The sequence below is a fragment of the Guyanagaster necrorhizus genome (assembly GCF_019112545.1).
Source record: "Guyanagaster necrorhizus MCA 3950 unplaced genomic scaffold BT62scaffold_21, whole genome shotgun sequence".
NCBI classification, from domain to species: Eukaryota; Fungi; Basidiomycota; class Agaricomycetes; order Agaricales; family Physalacriaceae; genus Guyanagaster; species Guyanagaster necrorhizus.
The window spans coordinates 407,246-431,346 of NW_025064900.1; the positions used below are offsets into that span (position 1 = coordinate 407,246).

General features: G+C 45.2%; 6 protein-coding genes across 6 annotated transcripts; 2 read left to right on the top strand and 4 right to left on the bottom strand.

Annotated features, from left to right (window-relative positions):
- Positions 1–8,919: 8,919 nt before the first annotated feature.
- BT62DRAFT_902027 (uncharacterized protein) lies at positions 8,920–14,741 on the bottom strand (the record flags this gene model as incomplete). Its single annotated transcript, XM_043183478.1, has 2 exons — positions 8,920–9,109; positions 13,936–14,741. 2 exons carry the CDS (start codon positions 14,739–14,741, stop codon positions 8,920–8,922), a joined length of 996 nt encoding a protein of 331 aa, XP_043037247.1.
- Positions 14,742–15,723: 982 nt separating this feature from the next.
- BT62DRAFT_1008813 (uncharacterized protein) lies at positions 15,724–16,618 on the bottom strand (the record flags this gene model as incomplete). Its single annotated transcript, XM_043177491.1, has 3 exons — positions 15,724–16,123; positions 16,174–16,405; positions 16,468–16,618. The coding sequence occupies 3 exons, from the start codon at positions 16,616–16,618 to the stop codon at positions 15,724–15,726; spliced, it is 783 nt and encodes a 260-aa protein (XP_043037248.1).
- Positions 16,619–16,731: 113 nt separating this feature from the next.
- On the top strand, positions 16,732–18,090 carry BT62DRAFT_934701 (uncharacterized protein). The gene is made up of 2 exons (XM_043186773.1): positions 16,732–16,792; positions 16,845–18,090. Exon 2 carries the CDS (start codon positions 16,960–16,962, stop codon positions 17,971–17,973), a length of 1,014 nt encoding a protein of 337 aa, XP_043037249.1. The 5' UTR covers positions 16,732–16,792; positions 16,845–16,959; the 3' UTR covers positions 17,974–18,090.
- Positions 18,091–18,352: 262 nt separating this feature from the next.
- Positions 18,353–19,397, top strand: BT62DRAFT_1078240 (uncharacterized protein; the record flags this gene model as incomplete). The annotated part of the gene is made up of 4 exons (XM_043179370.1): positions 18,353–18,613; positions 18,684–18,748; positions 18,804–19,062; positions 19,134–19,397. The coding sequence occupies exons 1-4, from the start codon at positions 18,431–18,433 to the stop codon at positions 19,395–19,397; spliced, it is 771 nt and encodes a 256-aa protein (XP_043037250.1). The 5' UTR covers positions 18,353–18,430.
- Positions 19,398–19,956: 559 nt separating this feature from the next.
- Positions 19,957–21,647, bottom strand: BT62DRAFT_921696 (uncharacterized protein; the record flags this gene model as incomplete). The annotated part of the gene is made up of 3 exons (XM_043184340.1): positions 19,957–21,015; positions 21,278–21,351; positions 21,398–21,647. 3 exons carry the CDS (start codon positions 21,645–21,647, stop codon positions 19,957–19,959), a joined length of 1,383 nt encoding a protein of 460 aa, XP_043037251.1.
- Positions 21,648–22,486: 839 nt separating this feature from the next.
- BT62DRAFT_313085 (uncharacterized protein) lies at positions 22,487–23,685 on the bottom strand. Its single transcript, XM_043180470.1, has 2 exons — positions 23,511–23,685; positions 22,487–23,459 (listed from the first exon to the last, which is right to left on the bottom strand). Exon 2 carries the CDS (start codon positions 23,358–23,360, stop codon positions 22,530–22,532), a length of 831 nt encoding a protein of 276 aa, XP_043037252.1. The 5' UTR covers positions 23,361–23,459; positions 23,511–23,685; the 3' UTR covers positions 22,487–22,529.
- Positions 23,686–24,101: the final 416 nt, after the last annotated feature.

Genomic DNA, 24,101 nt, shown 5'->3' on the forward strand with positions numbered 1-24,101 from the left:
GAGGCCTTCATGATGTCCAGAAGTCTTTTGCTTACAGTGGGATCAGAAATGATGGGATTATCTAGCTTCAGGTAGATGGAAACTCACTACCACTGGGAATTCTGTACCAATGTTACTGATTCCAAAAGTAGGAAAGTTGAAGCACTTACTTCAGACAGTCATCAACTTGCATGCACATAATGCTAACATCCACAAAGTCTCTGTGCCTCTTCCAAATATTGAAGGCATCTTGTATTGTGTTGCCAAATGTAAGTATCAGAGCATAATTGATGAAAAAGATGCTTACAAGCAAATCTGTATAGTGCCTGAACATGTGGATAGAACAACTGTTACTACTCCAGATGAGAATATGGTCAGTCTGGTTTTATAACAGAGTGATTATAATGCATCCACTACATATCAGACACTGATGAATCACATTTTCTCCTTATATCTAGATGTATTCATGGAAGTTTATCTTAACAATATCATCATATATTCAAACTCTCTTGAAGACCATGTAAAGCATGTAAAATGTATTCTTGACATGTTGAATGAGAACAGTTATATCTGAATAGTTTGAAGTTGAATTTTCTACCAAAAGAAATGAAAGTTTTAGGACAGATTATTGATGATAATGATATTCATATGGACTCTAATAAGGTGGACTCTGTAACTAATTGGAAGACTCCTACATCAAAGAGTCTTCTATCAGAGTTTTTGAAAGTGTAGAGTATCTAGCTGATGACTTACCCTGCATTCATGGTCCTATGGGTATCCTCCACTCTCTCATGGATTCTACAGTCCCATTCTGTTGGTCCTATACAGAGCAGTGGGCCTTTAATGAGATCAAAGAGATTGTTGGGCATCACTGAAACCATAGCTGAGTACCAATAGATTACTCATTTAACCATAAACCAGTCTGGATAGTTACTGATGCCAGCTCAGTGAGTATAGCTGGATACATAGCACAAGGAAGTGAGTGGCAGACTAGTAAAATTGCAGCATTCTACTCTGCTAAGCTGAGTTCAGCACAGCAGAACTATGCTGTGCATAAACTAGAGATGCTGGCTGGCCTGGAGACAATGTTGAGACATTGGAACATATTGCAGAGGGTACACTTCACATGGATAATGGACCACAAAGGGTTAATTCATCTGATGAACCAGAAGAATCTAACTGGATGACAAGCATATTGGTTAGAAAAGATGAGTGCATTTGACTTCAACATAGTATATGCACCAGACAAGACTAATATTCTCTCAGATGCCCTCTTCTGAATCTACACCAATGATAGTCCTGGAATAGTACATGCTTGTTCTGAGTACACTGTTCATAATGACAATGTGGATATGGATTATTTAAATACACATGGAATTATTATACCTTTGTTAACTGGCCTTGAGGCTTATGCTGCTTGTACTACCCATTTCCATGCACTACCAAGACACTCCAATGCAGATACAGGCTGTCCTGAGACTTCATCTGAGTTTGCAAAGTGGATGAAAGATCATATACACTTTGTTGGCCCTAGAACCACACAGGAGGGTGGGAGTACTAAAGAATTGACTTTACCATTGCAAAGTATAAGCCCTAATAGGGCCAAACAAGCTATAGAAACTAAAACATCATTAGAAAGCAGTATAAAAGGTGTGAAACAGCACCAAAAGCTTACTATCAAGATTCCTCCAAAATCAAGGCCCAGCCCCAAGGATATGAGCCATAAGTCAGTCAAACAGCCTGCAGGTGCTTCACAAGACATATCTACAAAGGATAAGGTTAAGGACTCACCTCACAGAAGCTGGAATGACCATAGATCTCAACAGCAAGAAGGCATTGATGCCTAAAGTGCCAGCAAAGCAATGTCACATGATTTGGCCAAATTTGGTCTAGATTGTGACAGTGTGACATTGCTTAATGCTATTCCATCGCAAAATAGCCTCAACTTTGAGCAATCAATCAGAAACCACTATTCCAATGACACTCTATTCAAAAGAATAGTTGAACACTCTGAACACTTTAAGAATTTTGAGTGGGATATGAATTCTGGCCTACTGTACCTCAAAAAAAATGATAACTGACTCTTATGCATACCTTGTGTACTTATAAATGGCTGAACAGCTCAAGAAATTATAATTTCAGAGGCTCATTCAATTCTAGCTCATCTTGGAGCAAGCAAGATCTTGGATTATCTTTGCCAGAATGTCTGGTGGAAAGACATGGTTTCAGATGTAAAGTCTTACTGTGAGTCATGTCATACATGCAAAATGAGCAAGCCTAACAATCAGAAGCCTTATAGCTTGTTGCACCCACTGAAGGTACCTTCATACCCTTGGGAGGCAATTGATGTGGACTTTGTTGGACCATTACCAGACTCAAAGAATCAGGATGGTACCTTTGACTTAATAACAGTCATAATTGACTTGTTTACCTCTATAGTACATTTAGTTCCATGCTGTATGACATATTCCACTTGTCAAGTAGCTGAACTAATATTTGAACATGTTTACAAACTCTATGGAATGCCATGACAGATAATAAGTGATCAAGACTCTCTTTTTACAGGCATCTTCTGGAAATGGCTTCATGAGCTAACAGAAACTCAGCTCAATATGTCCAGTGCATACCATCCTCAGAGTGATGGTTCTACAGAACATGCTAATCACACTATCACTCAGATGCTATGACAGTGTGTTGATACCACACAGAAGGACTGGGTATTTAAGTTATCAGCCAGGAAGTTTGCTATTAATTGCACTTGATCAGAAACCACTGGATATGCTCCATTTATACTTAATACAGGATGCATGTCATGGTCTATGATCTGGAATTCTAATATGAAAAATGAATATCTCTTGGTTAGAACCTTTGTATGACTTTACTGATTAGCAATTATGTTTGCCCATGATGCAATCCTAGAGGCTTGAGTAAAGCAAACTAGGCTTGCCAATTGAAAACAGCAGACTGAACCCTTCTATGAAGAGGACTTAGTTTATGTCTTGATACAAAACTTGAAGTTCACAAAGAGCCTAGCTAGAAAATTAATCCTGAAGTATATCAGCTCATACAAGATCACAAAAGATTTTGAAAATCACTCATTTTGAGTGGAGCTCTTCTCAAGCTTCACTCAGTAGAGAGTTCATCCAGTCTTCCACTCTTCATTGCTTTGAGTTCATATTCCAAATGATGATCATCAATTCCCTGGGCATCTTGATACTCAGATATACAAGACTCCAGAAGCTGAACCACAATGGAAGATAGACTGCATTGTATCACATCATAGTGCAAAAGAGTAAGCTATATTTGAGATTAAATAGACAACAGAAAATATCACTTGGCTGCCCTATGATCAAATTTCAGGTCTTGGATGCCTGTCAGACTATCTCAAATTGTTGGGATGTACATCTATCAGTCAGCTTCCAACAGGTTGTAGAGTATCTCCAGAGGATCTGGAACAGAATGAGATATCTATAGAGTCTATATCATTTGAATTAAGCTCTAGTGTGAGGATACATAAATGGGAGCCTCATGAAAATTTCCCAACTTCATTCCCTCCACTTGCCACCCTCAACTCTACTCTATTTTCTCTTGATATGCCCACTGATCAATCTCACAAAAAGCATAAGAGCCATGCACATAACTATCCTCTTCTCCTGTCCAAAGCCCCTTCTAAATCTCTGATCCAGTTCATTTATCATAAGGGTGTTGAGAGGTTCAGTATCCAGGAGGCTTCTGGCTCCAATTCACTTGGAGGCCTCATTGCCAATGTCCCTGCTATCCTGATGCTCTGATGCATTGAGCATAACAATCACCTTCAACACACTCATAGAGCTGAAGGCATTCGAGCTTGTCACTAGATTCATCATGAGCCCATTGGGTACTCTATCATCACAGCTTCATACAATGCAGGTGATGCTGAGAACAAGTTTGCTGAGTGGAACAACTCTTCAGGTGAATACCATCTCACTCACTTTGACAATCCCACCCCCACCACTCACAATCTCAAGGTTGACATGCCTATCCTCTTCAATCCCAGAACTATCCAAATCCTCAGATATGTCATTATTCCAGAACATGAGTATAATGATAATTGGTACCTCAGTCATACCCTCTTTCTCAGACAGGAAAGGGCCAAGGAGAGGGCCATTCAGAGATGAAAAGACAAATAGGCAGGAATCCTCTGGAAGGACCATGACAAGTTGCTGGATTTCCTCTCAGACTCAGACTCAGACTCAGGCTCTGACCATCTATTAGAGTTTATCCAGGGCATATCTAACATCAGTGATGGAGAAGACAATGCAGAGGGTGATGTTGATGTCAAGATGAATGGCAAGAAAAGAGATGCTACTATGCAGAATGGAGAAAATTAGTCTTATGATGTTTACTTTATTCCATCAATGATTTTCTTTGCTTACCTTATGTTTTGTTGAAAAAAAAGAGATACATACCATGCTACCATATTGTCCAACTTCATTGGCCAGGAGAGCATATATTATGAGTCATTCCATGGCCTAATACTTTTACCTGATGTTTTTTCCTGTTTCCTCCATCTCTCCAGTTTAGTCTGTATTTGTTATTCTCATCATATATATATAAGCCAGTACATGTATTGTAGCTAGAGGTTTTTCCAACTGACCAAGCCTATATGCCTGTCAGCAACTGCATGAGCCTTTCATGAGAGAAGTGACTTTCACCACCCTCTCAATTGATTATAGCCTCAGCTTGGTGCTGCATATTCTAACACCAGAATGCAATGGCATGCTCCATATCAGGTTAGGTGACAATGTGAGACTTTTTGAATGACAGTGCATTAGAGTTCTTGTTTGCATGCTGTTCAATTTTTGTATAAGATGCTAGTTTCTGTGAAAGGGTTGGTTGTATAAAGAGCAGTGCACCTTCCTTTCAGTTTGCAAAATATGCCACAATATCAGCATGTCAATGGAAAAGACAGTCATCAACATGTTTGAATACTATAAGTCAGTCTCCTGTTGTGAGATATGGGTGGAAGGTCTGCTTTAAAGGCTGAGCTGATGATGTGTATATTGGGACTTTCTTCTTCTGTTTTGTGTGCTCATATAGATTTGAGAGGCATGTTTATAGAGATATAGGCTTGCTGCTTTACAATAATTTTTTTTATGTTTGTCATAGTCTATACAAACAAATTATGTTTATTGTTCTAACATATGCACAATGTCATATCAGCTTACTATAATTTTGGATCTGATAATGCATATTCCTAACTAGAACCATATGCATTATGCAATATGCATTTCTAGTGTATTTCCCTGCTCTCTGACTGTGTTCTAGCCCAATCTGTATGCAAAGTCAGATTTATGCATTTCAATATTATGCATTATGAGATAGTCAACTGTATATACCCAGCTTTGAGCTAAAGTTTATTCTATACTATTCACTCTCAAGCCAACTTGTCTTTGGCCTTGTAGCACTTTATCTATAAAGCACAATAGTAGACTCAGACATGACTGTATGAACACAATACAGTGTCTGTTTATCACATGTTTAAGTCACATGCAGTTTGAGCCTAACACCATACTCAAAACTATTCTCAGACTTTCACCTCAGAAACCTCTTTAAAAAGTAAAAAAGAAAGAAGCCAGCCAGATCAGCAGCCTCTGATACCTGCCTAGACCATCCTGACAAAGCTGCATCTCTGAAGAGCAGTGTAGACACTATTTCAATACAATCCTGACACACTTTCCTCCTGTTCCAGCTGGTCTTACTGACAACCTTTCAGAAAAATTCTGATGCACTCCATCTTCTTTCAACTCTTCCACTGTCTTCTCTGAGCATGGAATTAGAGACCATGCTCAAAACTCCATTAGTAGTGCTACTGAACTGGCTTCTGCTTAAAACTCTACATATGACTCCACTTCTAAGACCCAGAGCCTCTATAACTCTGAACTCTCCAGTTTCAGAAAGAGTCAGCTGAAAGATCATAGAAGGAGAGGATGAGTGAGATATTTCATCTGATTTGGTATACAGTTCAGAGAGTGATATGGTATCTAACTACCTAGGTGATAATGGACTGATTTTCTTGGCAGATGTAAATAATAACAAAAAGCCTGAGCAGGGTTCCAATGATGATGCTCAAGAGCTTGAAAAAGTCAGTGGTAATATCAGAGATTGTCAGCATTCAGTTTTCTTCACTAGTTAATAGTATAAAGAAGAGAAAGGTTAAGCTTCAAGCTAATTGTTAGACCCACTTGACATGTGACTCTGAACACATGATAAACTAACACTGTATCATATTTGCACAATCATATTAGAGTCCACTTGTTGTGTATTCAAGTAGTGTGTTATTAAGGCCAGTGCAAGTTAGACTTAAGAGAAAAGTGGTATAAAATAAACTTTAGCTCAAAGCTGGAGTTCTACAGTGAGAGCTATGCTACTTATATATGTTTCTATTTCTGATAAATATAGTATCTACTTATTATATGTCATCATGCTATAGTATCATTGTGTCTGATCATCAAGGATGAGACAATGGAGTATTGTCTATTAACAAGACATTCATTGCACATCACAGAATAATAGTGTGAGTTATCTAATGTAGTCATAGTGATGTCCCACAATTGATAAGCACCTAAATGAGATAGATGCTCTGATAAGATAAGATAAAATAAGCAAGAAAATTATAACAACAACAATCTGTAAAAAAGTCAACTGTGGCAAATTTCCAACAACTGATGCAATGACCAACAGATATGTCTTTCACATCAAGAACCCTGCCACTGTCAGCTATCTGCAGTGTATCAGTCACACCGGACACCTCAGCACCACCAGGGTATCCATGAACCCATTCTGTGACATTTTTTTATCCTGGTATGACTATCTTCTCTAATCCTTCTTTATTACTGAAGTCTCAGAGATGCTACTATACCTCCTCAGTCTGATCCTGACTATTGTCATGCTCATATTACTCAGTGCCATACAAGACTGGTAAGAACTCTGAATGCTTAGAATGCTGATAGTGGCCTATGTGATCAACATGATCATCATCAGATGGAGGAGCAAGGATTTGATAAAGTGGAAGGGTGCATCAGAGAAAGGGAAAGGGAATCTGCTCATTCTTCTGAGCCAGGATCACTGAGTTCACTTGTGAAGGTCATTGCATAATATCAAGACCATGATGGCAGATAAATGGTTGTGAGATCAGAGCACCCTAGAGAGTTTCTTTGTGGTGCTCACTATGCTGCTGATGTATGCAGCTGCAGCACTGGCTGGGAACATGTCAACAATCAAGAGCCTTTCATTATTTGGAAATATAATCAGTTTTTCATAACAAAAGAGCATTATTTTTTATCTTGACTTTAGGAAATCCTCTTTGCTGTTGAAAGACCATGTAGAGAAAGTCACAATATTTTCAGATCTTTTTTCGAAATTAAAAACATATTGGCCCTCAGTTGCATATAGAAAGAACAATAGTATAATTAAAAAATGTTGGAAAATAAAGTATAAAATCTTCAGACACTAAGAGTCACTGCCAAGTGCCAAATGAATCTCATCCACTTCATATAACTGCACTACTAAAGTATCTCCAAAATCTGAATCTGCAGGATTGTAGCTCCATACATTGGCCTTGAAAGAATCATCATCCTCTATGAGATTAAGATACTCTGCAGTGTCAGACAGATAGCAGCATGTGGCATGCCCTTTTCAAAAAGTGATTTTTAAGTAGATATGAAATCAATAACTCAAGGCAGCACTTCAAACAAGCTCAAAAACATAATATTCTCTCATTGTGCTGACTTTATAGTGATTTTCTGCATCCTGAGAAATAGTTAGCCAGAAAATTGGGAGAGGCAGAAGAAACAGACTATAGACTCCAGCCATAAAGTGAGATTATTAAAATGAAGATGAATATTGTACTCAAGGATCAAGAAGTTTTCCAACTGATGGATATTTTTTTGCCTTGAGGCTCCTGAAGGATGTTCAGGGATCTAAAATGCTGCTCAATGATAGTCTATTCATTTGCAGCAACAGAATAAGTTTGATGAAATAATGGAACAAGATGAAAATATCTTGATTGGGACTCAATACAGACATCTATAGACTCAGAGAAGATGTGGGCACATTTAGCAGTTAGTGGCACCATCCCTTCTAGTAACCATGCTTTGAGTTCATCATACTCAAAGTATGACTTCTTGTCCATGATGCTAGACAAGATACATCAAAAATTGTCATGAGCCAAGGCTTGAGGAGGTTATTATATCTGGTTAACTCACATATCTCTGTGTGAGCTTAAGACCAAGGCAAAACACATGCTTTTCTTCACCTCTTGGGTGGTTGGATAGATAAAGGTTCTGTTGGATTTGACTCAGAGGTCCAGGAGTGTTGGCCCTGTGAACAAGAACTGTTTCTGTGGCTTGTATTTTCTCAATGAGGAATTTTGATTTTGATTCTATATAGTCATCAAAAGAATGAATTATCCTTTTATATAACTGGCAATAAGCATTATCAGAAACAATGATCATAGAGCAGGTGCCTCTGCAGGGTTGAGGCATATATTCAATACAATGACCAAATTATTGATGGTTCCTTCATGGGTGTTTTGTCTCTTGACAAGCATAATATTTGATGAAACTATTCAAGGTCAAATCCACTGTACAAGGTAAAGATGGGATCTGTTGCTAGATTCAACACAGTGTGAGGCTGAGGGCTTTGGATGAGAGATCTCTTCTTTTTCTTTTTTCTCAACCAATTTTGGCCCATCAAAGTCCTATGCACCAGTACATATGTGAAACAGTACACTCATCCATATGTATGGTGAATGGAAGGCTTTAGTGATACATACTGTAGTTCAAAAATAAAATAGTCAGATATATATTACTACAAAAGTGTACATTTTCTAAGATACTTCTTCATTCAGCCTCTTCAAAACTCTGCTGGAACCTAGGTGAAAACAGCAAACTCATACTTTCAAACAGTAACAGAGATGCAGGGATCTTTAGCAATAACAAGTCCCATGCCAATAGCCCAGTCATTCCTCCTGCTCTCCTCAATCATCTTATTTACCATGTACAATCTCTGCTCATATTTTTTTGGTTCTTCCTCAACCCATATAATACAATCAAACATTTGCAAACATGGCATCAAAGAATTGCTGATGCTCAAAAGTGCAGAAGAGCATAGGAGAAGTGAAGCAATCATGAGGCTTCCCACAGTCAACATGTTGAATGCAAGGATGGCAGTGACATAGACCAGCAGCATGGCAAAAGAGGTGGTGAAGCCCTCTATCATGGTCTTGTCTCATAACCACTGGCCTGCCATCACTGTCTTGAGATCATCTACAAGTCCCTACAGATGTATCTACCAGTCCTGGCTCAGGAAGATGAGCAGATCACCATTCACATCTGGCTCCACTATGCCCTTCCACTCCTTTAGCATCCATCACTTGACAATTCTGATATTGATTGCCCTCAACAGCATGAACATCCTCAAGACTCTGAGGCCCCACCAATCCTAAATTGCACTCATAAGCACTATGGCCACCAACATGAGGAGCAGCCCAAGGACATAGAAAAGTGTCACTGATATGCCTATGGTGAAGAAGGACTGAAGACAGCAGTTGATATGGGACAGGCTTTCATTGCAGGATGGACTCAGAGAGATATGGGCAGTGACAAGGTGGCCTATATGGCTGATATTCTAGAGATAGCTGATGGTGGCAGGGTTCTTGACATGAAAGACATACCCAGTGGTCATGGCACCTATTATAGAGAACTCACCATAGTTGATGTCATTGATGGCCTGTTGATGGTGCATCCCAGGAGTGAGGAGAAACACATTGAGGATAGATGCTGTGTCCATCACTGCTGTTCATATGGCAATAGTGGAGAGGTCAGCTAGAGTGATGAGTGACACTGCTTGGAAGAGAATGTGGGGTGAGGATATGGATACTTTAAAGAGCATTATTGGGATTTGAGAGAGCATGGTTGAATGGTTGGATGTCAAGTAGCAGGGCCATGGAAGGTTTTTTATAGTCAAAGCTGTGCTTGTGTCTATTACAGCAGTTTCAGCAGTTTCAGTTTCATTTGGTCTGTCTGACAAGGATCCATAGCACATTTCTGGTTCCTGAATATGCATACATGCAGTTAAATTGCCAGTTTTTAGAAATTGACAGAAGCTATGACATTATTGCAATAAGCATTGGAATACTCAAAGGTGAGAAGAGTATGTTCTGGGTTATTGTTTCTGTCATCTCTGGCTCATTCATCCAAGTTCAGTGCTTCACAGCTGCTGACATCTCAGACTCCAATCTTCCTTCCATCACAGGTTGGTCTCATGCAAAACCCAGTGCCAGTTTCATTGATGCTGACATGTACAAGATATGATGCTAGCCTTGCTGTTGCAAAAGAGATGCATCATGGAATTCTCAGCACTCTGATGGCATGTTCTCTACCTCTTGTTTCTCAACCTCCATCAGGTTCTGCCCATGTTCAGAAACTCCTTTATCTCAAGCCATTTATCCTCTCAGCTGCAGGATTCATCAGCCTCACTGGTCTTTCTACTGTCACAATGAAGATAGCTCTGATGGGCATAACCTCCTGCCTTGATGCTCTTGTCCTACTAGAAATGCATCAACACCAATCCAACAAGGTTAACCATGGCATTTCACTGACAATGGGTATGATGACTACCAGATATGTCTTTCATGTAGAGAATGTCACTACCACCTACAAACCATTGGGTGCATTGGAGATGTCATTACTGCCCAGGCATACCCAAACTCCTCCTTCAATGACAAGCTATGCAGAAACAATTGCTGAATCCAGTCCTTCATAGTCACTGGGATTTCCACAACTCTGGTCTACCTCCTGTGCCCAGTATTGACTGTCACCACATTTGCACTAGTGGGAATTTGGAAGCTGTGGATACCTGTGTTGGCCAGGTCAATTAATATGATCATCATTAAATGGAGAAGCATAAAAGGATGAAAAGGTGTGGAGGGGAGTAACAAGGGCAATATCCTCATTCTTCTTGAGTCAGGATTGCCCTTATGTGCATGGTGGTGTTCACAGGAAGATGTTTCTCCTTAAGGAGTTCAAATTTGTAGTGGATAGAAAGAAGGAGTTTTACTTACAGTCTTTGCATTGATGTGTATATATGACAGTCTTTCTTTCATTATTGATGAACATCCCTGATTCATGTACAGCCTTCTATGGTTTTTTTTTTTTAAAATTGTGTCAGGAGAGAGTGACTGTAAGACTCAGTATTTTGACAAGGTGATGATATATTGACCCTCATCTTTATCATTTACTATTACTTATTAAGAGTCTCTACAGGTACATACATAGGTACTTATGGCAAATTTATGGGTATAAATCTTCCCAAGACTTTCCCCACTTGGACGAAGAATCACTCGCCGTGAACGAATGATTTCTTTTCTCTGGACTCATTATACCAGAAGGTAGCACGCAATACGAGATGGTTTGGTATTCTACTCAGCATGAGTGGCGTAGAACGAGAAGAGCTCTTTTCCCACGCGGACTACCTGAGCATGCCGACTACTACTCACTCACTAAGGCTGATAAATACTTTCTTTTGAGAGGGAGGGGGGTGCTTGCTTTCAGAATGGCATCGCGAGAAAAATATCAAAAAAGGTTTTACACTTCATTTTCCCGACATTTTCCTAATCATCCTATTGTTCTTCCTATACACAACCGACCGGTGCCCAGTATGTGTTTTTTTAATTCTTTCAAAAAAGATCAGAAACGCGTCCGAGATTAGATTCTACGTCACGATCCTAGGGAACGATTCATTATTTCACACGATCTTTGCCACCTTAATGCGTTAGGTTAGGTTCAAGCATTCAGGCACACGATGGGGGGTCCGAAGTCAGTCCTCCTGCAAGTTAGCAAGAGTAAATAAATTAAAATGATATACAGGTCATCAATAGCTAACCCTCGTTTACTAGCCTAGCGACTTGGCGAATACTTGGTAGTTCCCATCACTTCTCTCCATCCTAGTAAGCACTCCGGGCCTCACGAGCCAGTAAGCGGAGTGTGTCACTGGGTCGTAGCGATGAAGATGCATTCATGCCAGACATTCGTTTAATGGTACATACGAAGGATATATTACGCATGAAGACTACGGGTAGGACAGTGCAACGAGTACACGGAATGCTGATAAAGGATAATAATTTCCAAGGCAACAACGACGAAAGCATTCGATAGCGGTATATAATATGCGAGAGGTCCATGAAGGATGATGTATCGTGTCGGTGCAGACAGAAGTGTGACAGGTATACAGTGAGATCAGCAGTCGCCCTCATCAAAGTTTCATGGATCGTTATCCGCGGGAGCGCTCCCAGAGGAAAGCGTCCGTCGCAGAACATGTGCGGGAGCTGGAATTGAGATGGACCAGCGTTCAGCAAAGTCTGTCGTCGCCTCGGAATTTGGTGAACGAGGTCGGGAGATCCTACGGTGACACCACAGTTGGATGATCTTTAGAAGCACGATAAGGAAGAATACTGTAGGTAGCGTAAACAGCAATCCGAAGGGAGAGAGGTTACTTGAACGCACTGGTGCTTAATATGATGGATGTAAGCACAGGGAGGCTGAGGTGATTACCTTTGTCTTCCCCAGCATTGGAGACATTGGCGACGTAAATGACAGCCATCTCTGTAGAAACGGACATGACATTGAACGGCTAAACGGGGGGACAGACGCTTACTTGTAGAAATATCGTCGAGGGCGGGAGCTCAAGAACAGTGAGGCACAATTCAGTCCTTTAATGGGCACGGCTTCGAGGCTTGTATACGTAGGTGAAGTGGAAGATTGGTGACCTCGTGGCTGACGGAGCGCCCAACCAGTTCCTTACGGTTCACTGTCCCCACAGCTAACCCTTAATACAGCTTGTCGTTGTCACAGATGCCACTGGCGGAAGGCTTAAAATGACCGCTGGTGCGAAGTTCGAAGAACGATGGGCGTGAAGATCCCCCATTAATCACCCGTCTTTGGACTGTGCCGGCGCCTAAAATGCAACCCTTAGATTTGTCATGAGGGCCGTTTATCAAGCGCGCGCAAGAGCCCTCATGCACCCCTTTTTGATGAGGTGGACATTCACAGCGAGATCAGCATCGTATCATGTGCATATCAAACTGACGTCCCCGACGTAGCGGCTGTCTCTGTCCCACGGGTTCCTCACGATGTCGATGAACAGTCAAGACCAGCATGTGACAAAAAGAAGAAGATCAGAGTCAGCAATGTCGACGGTATACTGACTTCGATGGACAAGCCAGGGATGACAGAAACCGCAACCCGGAACATACCATACCCTTCCCGCCTTTGAGAATGTCACCTCCCAGAACATTGCTTGGCGTAGACAATCAATTATTTCTCCAAAAATCTAGCGATTCGACTGCATATATATGTGGATACTTATCAGCCAGATGGAACGGAGGAAAAGATTCTCTACATCGCCTTTGGTCCTGGAAAGCGGCGGTGTGGTCAATATCCTCGGCCTTGGTAAGAATGAGGCCAGCGTCACAGCGAGGTGAGACGCAGTAGAGAGGCATGCTAGTATTTATCATCGTCGAGATTGTGTCCTTCACGCCCGGGGACGGTGGTCGTAGAGAAGGAGACGCAGGCTGATGCTGGATTTATTAGCTGTTATATGAAGGACATTCGGTCTTTGATGGAATCAGGATTCTTCGTCGAAACAATAGATGCTACAAAATGTCCTTGTTCACAGGGCTAACATTTCCGATCATCGACACTAAGCCTAGGACTCGAGAAACCGGACTCCGAGTCAAACCCAACAGAAGCCTCTGACTTAACATGCCTCTTCAGCCCCATCTCAAACGCCCACTCGTTCTTCCCGCTCACCAGAATCAAATCTTCGACCATGTCCAACCTTCGATCATACCTTTTAGACATCCCTTCCTTTGCACAACACAGTCGTACATCTGCAAACACTTTGTCCAGGAATTACAGACCCAAGAGCGCGGCAGAGCACAGAAGCAAGCAATCAAAAAGCAAGCTCCCCATCGTCGACGCGTTCCCAGCCAGTGCCGCAGCCATATACACCAACAACGTCGCGAGAGCCACAAAGAAACTCTCTAGGGTGCTCTGATCTCGCAACCATTCACCCGCCGTCACAGTCTTGATATCATGCAACGACCCTCGCAAGCGCACCCAGCGATCCTGGCTCAGGAGAATGAGCAGATCGCCCTCGCCCTCCTCCGGTGCACCCTTCCACTCTTTCGAGTCTTTGCTCCTCCGCCTGATGATGATCACGTTGATCGCGCGGGCCACTATCAGCATCCCAAGCATCCAGAATCCCCACCAGTCCCTTATAGCGGCAAGCAATGCGAGTACGACGACGGCCAGGATCGGGCCGAGGAGGTATAGCAACGTCGCGGGGACTCCAGCGACGAAGAAGGATTGGACGAGCCGGTTGTGTGGGGACAGTTTAGCGTCGCGGGAAGGGTTGGATACCCTGGCGGTGACGAGGTGGCCCGTGCGACCGATGCGCTGCAGGTAGCTGACAGTGGCGGGGTTCTCGACGCGGAAGACGTACCCGGTGGTTATCGCCCCAATCGTTGGAAATTCGCCGCGATTGACTTCTTCTGCAGATTGCTGTTGGTGCATGCCGGGTGCGAGGAGGAGGACATCGAGGGGGGAGACTGTTCCTGTTAGCGCCGTCCTCACTGCGGCGATGGAGAGATCGGCGAGGGCGACGAGTCCGGCGGCCTCGAATGTGATATGGTGACGGGAGATGGAGGATGTGCTGAACATGGATGAAATCTGGAGTGAGGAGAGGAAAAAAACGAGAGTGTGCACATGGTGATGGTACAGATGAAAGCTGTTGAAGCTGTGTCGGGCCGAAGACATACCCTTCCGTGTATCACATCGATTCACATAAACAATACGTTTCTGATAAATGAGCTGTGCTCACGACCCTACGGATAGAGCGACGCTTAATCAGTTCATCATCCTGAAGCAGATCCTCGTCGGCGTCAATGCTGGGGCTCATTTGATAACGGTTTTGAAAACCAATGATTCTCCTCCAATTCCTCTGCGATGTCTTCTTTACTTGGAGTGCTTTCACTGTGAAGAACACTGGTTAAGCGCCAACCTTACGTTGTAAAGATGTGCAACAAATGTTATTGTAGTCGCCACAAACAGAAACGGTGTCTACAGTATTGCTGTGCTCAATGAGTTAACATGACAATGAAATCGTGCAACGATCAAATAGTCCTCACAGCAAGGGGGTACGATTTGGCATGTAGTAAATGGACATAAACCTTGACATTGGTGGCTCTCATAGTCTATTAAAACCTTCGACTTTGGAATTAGAAGCCTATTGACTGAGGGTCGATACAGCTTCCGTGCAGTAGGGGTTGATGGAAGCACACTGGGCAACTCATCCATGTCTATGGAAGCATTGGGAGTTCATCAACTAGTCGTTCTTCACGGATTGTTGATGATATTGAGACTGTCGAAGGGCAGACTACGCCAGATTACATCAGCTGAGAGGATAAACGGCTCGAGATAAAGGAGTTTTTGAACATGGGCGGAACCTGACAGAGGTTGGGAAACAAAGGGTAGGGATCAAGGCCAAGCAAAATAACGTGTGCATGTTCTAATTGCCCTAGGAAGGGCAGGGGCAATGCCTCGTGGTATAAGTATACACGAAAGGATGACGACCTCATGCCGATGAAGCGCCCAGCCAATCCATTATGACTCACTATTCCGAGGTTAACCCTCAATGGCACTGTTAATCGTCACAGACGCCACTGGCGGAACGCTGAAAGCAACTTCTGGCGCTAACTTGGAAGAATGATGGATCGGAGGACCCTTCACCAGTGTTTGGAGTGAGCTGGCGAAAAATACCATCCTTCAGTGGAACAGATTCGGCATGGGGTCGCTCGTCAGACGCGCCCGCCAGAGTACCGAGAATTCCATGACGCGTCCCTTTTGCGATGTGGCCGTCATTGACAGCGATACTAGCATCGTATCTTGTATTTATCGGCATCAATGAAATTGGCGCTGGGTTCCGCACGAGACCAATCTGTGACGGAAAGAAGATCGGAGTCAGAGATGTCGGCGGCCGTGAAGCACTGAACACAGAAACAATAGCCCGGAACGTACCCTTCCCGCCTTTGAGTATTCCAACGCTCATCGCAATGATGCCATAGCATCAATTTCCAAAAACCGGCAATTTGACTGCATATATGCGCGTTCAGGAACCAGAAATGCGCCATGGATCCTTTTCAGATAGTCAGAACGGAGTAAAAGGGATTCTTGAGCTCGCGTTTGGTCTTGAAAGGCTACTATGTGGTCGGTATCGTCGGCGTTGGTGAGAATGAGGCCAGTGTCACAGGTAGGTGGATAGGTGGGTAAGTAGCAGCGAGGGGAAAATATCACGGAGATCGTTCCAGACGTCGTATGGAGGCATGCTAGCATCGTCATCAGTCCTTCATTGCAAGAAATAGTGGTCGTATTTAAATTGAGTCCGGACTCGAAAAGACGCAATCCTGACTGGCTACCAGGTCTTGCACCATCATAGTATCCTCCAATCCAGGATCCATCCTATGCGCGCCGCCAATTCTTGCCATTGTTGTGTGGTAGGCATTACCAAGATCGAGGAGGACGGGTAAAGGATGGGACATCGTGATCGTTGTGGTCAACGTTGACAAGCGTCCGAAATTCCGTGGTTGCGTCGCTTGGAGATCACGTGGCTTCAGTGCCTCCGCAAAACAGATTTCTATTTTCCGTTTTAGCAGTCTTGTGGCACAAATTAAACTAATGCAAAGACTAAAACTCGTCCATTCTATCCAAAATAAGTTGAGTACAGCAGTGTGATAGATAGACGCCCAGTTGAACACAGCCCCAAAGGTCATAATTGGAAGTACGGCTTCGACTGATGCTGTAATAAATCTCCCGGCCAACGTGTTTTCCGCGCTGTCTTAACATCCAACATCCAACCATGCGAAATCCTCTTTCTTTTGCAATGCCCTCTCAAATGCCAATAATGCTCTCTAAATCATCCATATCCTCACACCACATCCTCCTCCAAGCAGCGGCGCTCTTCGCCCTAGCTGACCTCCCCACCGTCGCCATTCGTACCTCAGTGACGGGCACAGCGTCCGTCCTCGATGTGTTCCTCCTCGCCCCCGGGATGCACCGCCAACAGGCCGTCGACGACATCAACCATGGCGAGTTCCCCACGACGGGTGCCATGACCACCGGGTACGTCTTCCGCGTCGAGAACCCCGCCACCGTCAGCTACCTCCAGAACATCGGCCGTACGGGCCACCTCGTCACCGCCCGCGTCTCCCCAAACCCATCCCGCAACGAAAGCCTGTCCCGCATCAACCGCCGCCTCCAGTCCTTCTTCGCCGCGGGCGTCCCAGCGACGCTCTTCTACGTCCTTGGGCCGCTCCTCACGTTGGTGGTCGTAGCGCTTATGGGTGCAATTCAGGATTGGTGGGGCCTCGGAGTCTTGGGGATGTTCATGCTGTCGAGGGCAATCAATGTCGGGATCGTCAAGCGGCGGACGTTAAAGGGGTGGAAGGGCATAGCGGAGCCAGGCGTGAATGGTGACCTGCTCATCCTCCTGAGCCAGGACCGGTGGATACGTCTGCAGGGGCTCGTAGATGATCTCAAGACAGTGACGGCAGGCCAGTGGTTGCGGGACAAGACCATGATAGAGGGCTTCGCCACCTCCTTCGCCACGCTGCTGGTCTACGCCGCCGTCATCCTTGCGTTCAACGCGTCGACCGTGGGGAGCCTCATGATCGCTTCGCTCCTCTTGTGCTCTTCCGCACTTTTGGACATCAGCAATTCTTTGACGCCGTGTTTGCAAATGTTCGATTGTATCGTGCGGGTCGAGGGAGAGCCGATAAGATATGAGCGGAGACTGTACATGGCAAACGAGATGATTGAGAAGAGCGGGAGGAATGACTGGGCTATTGGCATGGGACTCGTCGTTGCTAAAGATCCCCGCGTCCCTGTTACTGTTTGAAAGTATGAGTTTGCTGTTTTCGACTAGGTTCCAGCAGGGTTTTGAAGAGGCTGAATGTACAGTGTTCTAGAAAATTTCTGTCTACCCTTGTAGTAATATATGTCTGACTACTTCATACATATGGATGAGTGTACCGTTTCACACACGCCGTAGTGGCGCGTAGGACTGGGATGGGGCAAAATCGGTCGAGGGGAAAAAAAAAGAAGAGATCTCTCGTCCAAAGCCCTCAGCCTCACACTGCGTTGAATCTAGCAACAGGTTCCATCTTTACCTTGTACGGTGGATTTGACCTTGAATAGTTTCGTCGAAGATTATGCTTGTCAAGGGACAAAACACCCGCGAAGGAACCATCAATAATTTGGTCATTGTATTGAATATACGCCTCAACCCTGCGGGGGCGCCTGCTCTACGGTCATTGTTTCCGATGATGCTTGCAGTGTAAACGCAACGAGACACCATGCCTATATTGGGCACTGAGCGCTCGTTGCCGGTTATACGAAAGGATAATTCATTCTTTCGACAACTGTATGGAATCAAGCCGCAGAAACGGTTCTTGTTCACAGGACCTAACGATTCTGGGCCCCGAGTCAAACCCAACAGAACCCTTATCCATCCAACCACCCAAGAGGCGAAGAAAAGCGTGCGTTTTGCCTTGGTCTTGAGCTCACAAAGGGATATGTGGGTTAACCAGATATAATAACCTCCCTCAGGCCTTGGCTCGTGATAATTATCGATGTATCTTGTCTGGCACCATGGACAAGAAGTCATACTTCGAGTAGGACGAACTCGAAGCACAGTTACCGGAAGGGATGATACCACTAACTGCCCAGTGTGCCCACATCTTCCCTGAGTCTACCAACGTCCAATCAAGATATTTTCATCCTATTCCGTTATTCCGTCAAACTTACTCTTGTATCGAGGAAGACTACGCTGCGAATGCATGGACTATCATCGAGCGAGCGCTTTGGATTCCCAAACATCCTCCAGGACCTTCGAGGCGAAAAAATCCACCGGTTGGAAAACATCTTGACCCTTGAATATAATCTTCATCTTCATTTTGACGATCTCACTCTATGGTTGGAGCCCACAGTCCGTTTCTCCCCCTCCCTCCCAATTTCCTGGCTAACTATTCCCCAAGAATATTGAAAATCGCTACAAAGTCCGCACAACGAGGGAGGAGCTTGTTCAAAGTGCTGCCTCGAGCTGTTGATTTCACATCTATCCAAAAGTCACTTTTCACTACCGGCGTCGAAAGAGGACATCCCCCATGCTGCCATCTGTCTGGCGCCGCAGAGTATCTCAACCTCGTAGAGGATGATAATCCTTTCAAGGCCAAGATACGAGGCTACGACCCCGTAGGTTCGGATTTTGGGGATGCCTTGGTGGCATGGTTGTATGAAGTGAGCGAGATTCTTAGTGCTTGAAGGTTTCATACTTCATTTTCCGACATTTTCTAATCGTACTATTGTTTGTTCTATACACAACTGGGGCTGGTATGTTTTTAATTCCGAAAGAAAGACCTGAAAATGTCGTGACTGACTTTCTCTATGTGGTGGTCTTTCGACAGCAAAGAGGATATCCTAAAATCAAGATGAAAAACAACGCTCTTTTGTCATGGAAAACTGATTATATTTCCGAACAATGGGAACCTCCCTTTCTTTGTTAAAGCATGTGCCTTTTGGTGCAAAAAAATGGGTAAGAAAACTAAGACCATGTCAGCATATTTTTTTAGATCCTGTTTTGTGGAACTCGATCAAAGTTCGCGATATTTTTGGGATGTATTTTTAGGTAAAGAATAGCAGCGGACCCAAGCAGTGATATATATATTAATGTAATTGGCAATCACCCGATTCTGACTCTCAGTGTTGTACAACTCTGTTTTCAATATCCATGTTTCAATGTACCTCCCACACGCATCGGAGGCATCGGCGCTACACCGTGCAAAAAAAAAAACCGGAGCGATACAGGGCAAAGGCATCCGAATTAGCACTTCTGTTCATCGATACTATGCCTAGGACTCGATAGGCAGGACTCCGAGTCAAACCCAACAGAAGCCTCTGACTTAACATGCCTCTTCAACCCCATCTCAAATGCCCACTCACTCTTCCCGCTCGCCAGAATCAAATCCTCGACCATATCCAACCTCCTCTGATACCTCTCCGATATCCCCTCCTTCCACACAATGCAATCATACATCTGCAAACACCTGGTCCAGGAATTACACAAGCCCAAGAGCGCGGCAGAACAGAGCAGGAGACAAGCGATAAGCAAGCTCCCCATCATCGACGCGTTCCCGGCCAGCGCCGCAGCCGCATACACCAGCAGCGTAGCGAGCGCCACAAAGAAACTCTCGACTGTGCCTTGATCTCGCAACCATTCACCCGCCGTCACAGTCTTGATATCATGCAACGACCCTCGCAAGCGCACCCAGCGATCCTGGCTCAGGAGAATGAGCAGATCGCCCTCGCCCTCCTCCGGCGCGCCCTTCCACTCTTTCGAGTCTTTGCTCCTCCGCCTGATGATGATCACATTGATCACGCGGGCTGCTATCAGCATCCCAAGCACCCAGAATCCCCACCAATCTTGTATGGCGCCGAGTAATGCAAGTACGACGACGGTCAGGACCGGGCTGAGGAGGTACAGTAGCGTCGCGGGGACGCCGGTGACGAACAAGGATTGAAGGAGACGGTCGTACCGGGATAAAGAGGCGTCGCGGGACGGGTTCATGGATACCCTGGCGGTGACGAGGTGGCCCGTGCGACCGATGCGCTGCAGATAGCTGACAGTGGCGGGGTTCTCGACGCGGAAGACGTACCCGGTGGTTATCGCCCCAGTCGTTGGAAATTCGCCGCGATTGACTTCTTCTGCAGATTGCTGTTGGTGCATGCCGGGTGCGAGGAGGAGGACATCGAGGGGGGAGGCTGTTCCTGTTAGCGCTGTCCTCACTGCGACAATGGAGAGATCGGCAAGGGCGACGAGTCCGGCGGCCTCAAGTGTGATATGGTGACGGGAGATGGAGGATGTGCTGAACATGGGTGAAATCTGAAGGGAAGAGAGGGAAGAAAAGAAAACGAGGGTACATGCATGGTGATGGTGTAGATGAAGCTGTAGGTAACACATTCGGGCCGAAGTCGTACCTTTTCACATATTACAACAATTCACAAAGACGGAAGAAGGGGTGACGGTGCAGGTATGTATCGTTGCTATCACCACCATTACCATTCAAAAAGCAGTGTTTACGATCCTCTAGACAATCACGGACAAGTGGGCAACGTTGTCCGAGTCGCCCTTATTGGCGCCTAACTTTTTTCTGAGCGGGCATCAAAGCAGGGCCTCGGATGATGATGGGATCACTCCCCATCACCCAGCGATCCGGGCCTCAAAACAATTAAGAGATCGGCCGTCTCACTTCCCTCTTCCTCACCTTTCCATCCTTTCACGTTTCTCTGCTTGATGACGACCACATTGATCGACCTGGCTATCACAAGCATCCATAGCACCCCGGATGCCCACCAGTCCTGAATAGCGCCCAGTAGCGCAAACACGGCAATAGTCAATACGGGACACAGGAGATAAAGCAGAGCCGCGGGAATCTCAGCGACTACGAAGGACTGGATTAGGCGGTTGTTTCTGGACAGCATGTCATTGAGGGAGCGAAAGAATGGCGACCTCATGCTGACGAAACGCCCAGCCAGTTCATTATGGCTCACTGCCCCCGATGTTAATCCTCAATCCCGCTGGTGATCGTCACAGACCACCATCGGCAGAAAGCTCAAAGCGAACCGAAACCTTAGTTGGTGGTTAGTTAGAAGAACGATGGATGTAAGGATCTTCCACCAATGCGTGCGTGTTTGGCGCCCCCTGGCGTCAAAATACCATCCTTTAGCGGATCAGTTTGGCCACGAAAAGGGGGGCGTCTGATGCTTGCACCGCGGTTGGCATCAACCTATCAGAGTGGTGTGAAATCGGACCACAGGCCATGACTTCTGTGAAGAGCAGCTGTGTGCTCATGTAATCCCTTTTCCTATGAGGTGGCAAGGCTTTGGGACGTCGTGGTGGCATTGAAAGCCAGGCTGGCGTATATCGGCATCAATGAAACTGGCGCCCTATATATTCGTCCTATGTTCGGAAGCTTGTAAATGTGAAAAACGCATGTTCAGGAAGCTGCGTGTTATGATGGCAGTATATACTTTGCTGTTCATACGTTTACATGTCGAAAACCTCCTCGTTGGAAATCTGCGATAATGAGGGTCGACATGTGGGCATGGGAATCGCTCATCTCAGCAATGATGGTCACATAAGGATAACGACCAGCCGCCGTGAAATGAAATCTTTAAAGGAGAGAGAGGCAAGGGTGACATTCTCCAGCTTCAGAGACACCGCGCATTTTGGCCTAAACCATCCTGCACAGGTTTGGGATCGCATAGAACTTCATCGATGGAATTACCTAAAGCCGAATGAGGATATCTGACTTGCGGAACAGAATGAGTGCGCGCCGACGTCTTCTATAGCAGTATATGCCCACTTTCTTGAACTGTCTACAGTAACTCGTCCATTTAAGAAAAGTGGCATAGAGCAGGAGAGGAGAGCAACAAGCAGGCAAAGTGCAGGCTTCCCACCGTCGATGCGTTTCCCGCAAGCGCGGCGCACGCATAGACCAACAGCGTAGCGAACCCTACGGAAAATCCCTCTTCTGCAGTCTCACCCCGCAACCATTGGCCTGCCGTCACCGCCTTCAGATCGTCCACTAATCCTTGCAAACGAACCCAGCGATCCTGACTCAGAAGTATGAAGAGATCGCCCTCGACACCCGGCTCTTTCTTGCCTTTCCATCCCTCCTTGCTTCTCCGCTTGATAACGACCACATTTATAAACCTAGTCAACACAAGCATTCCCAAAACCCCAAATGCCCACCAATCTCTGATAGCGCCCAGAAGTGCGGAGACAACGATAGTGAGTATCGGGCAGGTTAGGTACAACAGCGTGGCGCGAATCCCAGCGACGAAGACCGGGGTGATGTGGGGGGATAAGTCGATCCTGAAGAAACGGTTCGTGAATGGATTCAACCTGCGGGGAGGTTTTGGAGATACATGAGCGGTGACGAGTTGGCCAATACGGCCAATGTGCCATAGGTAGTGGACGATAGCAGGATTCTCCACTCGGAAGATGTATCCATTTGTCATCGAGGCGGCACCTGGCAATTCGCCGTCATTGATTTTGACTGCGGATTGCTGCTGATGAATGCCTGGTGCAAGGACAAGGACGTCAAGGTATGAGGCCGTTCCTGTCAGAGCCGTCCTCAATGCGACATCGGAGAGGTCGGCGAGAGCGATGAGCCCCGCAGATTCGAGGGTGATATGACCAGAGATAGAGGAAGTACTGAACATAACCGGGGCATGGTGGATGTTGGGGCAAAGAGAAGGATTTGAAGGTATATACCTAGGCAGCTCATGATGGTGTGTACGCCGCGCGGCCACGTGACGCTGCTAAATTGTAATGCAGCCTTCCACAAAGAATGAGCCACGAAAAATACCCACCTCGCGTTTCCGGCCTGCCTAAATCGTTCATTGTCACCGAAACTACCCCTCAATGCAGCTGTCAGCGCCACGAACGCCCCTGCACGACCGCTCAAAGCAGGGAAGTTTACGCTGACGCTTAAGTTGAACGATATCGTCCATACATCACTCGTATCCGCAGTGCGCTGGCGTCAAAACACCTGAACCTCAGTGAAGCGTAAAGAGATTTTGACGGGCGCCAGGCGTCAATTCGATTTACGAAGACTCTCAGTATCAAACTGCGTTCACAGCAATGAGTTTGCGGGTGATACTGTTCATGAGTGAGCAAAGCATCAGAACAACGTAACATTACTAACTGGCAACTAAGTATCTTAGGCGCGGATCAATCTCCCTGAAATCACGAGTAGCGCCCTTCAGAACGATCATACGTTCTACAGTCTAGAAGCCGATTATCATTGAAAGCCGTTGACAAGGTCAAATTTTCGGTATCCGAAACCCTCAGCTGAAAACTGCGTGAATGAGGCTCGATATGCCATCACCGTCACCATTTTTGACGATGATAATGAGGACTACTAGCCGCCATCAGAGCGGAATATTGGGACGTTCTCTGTA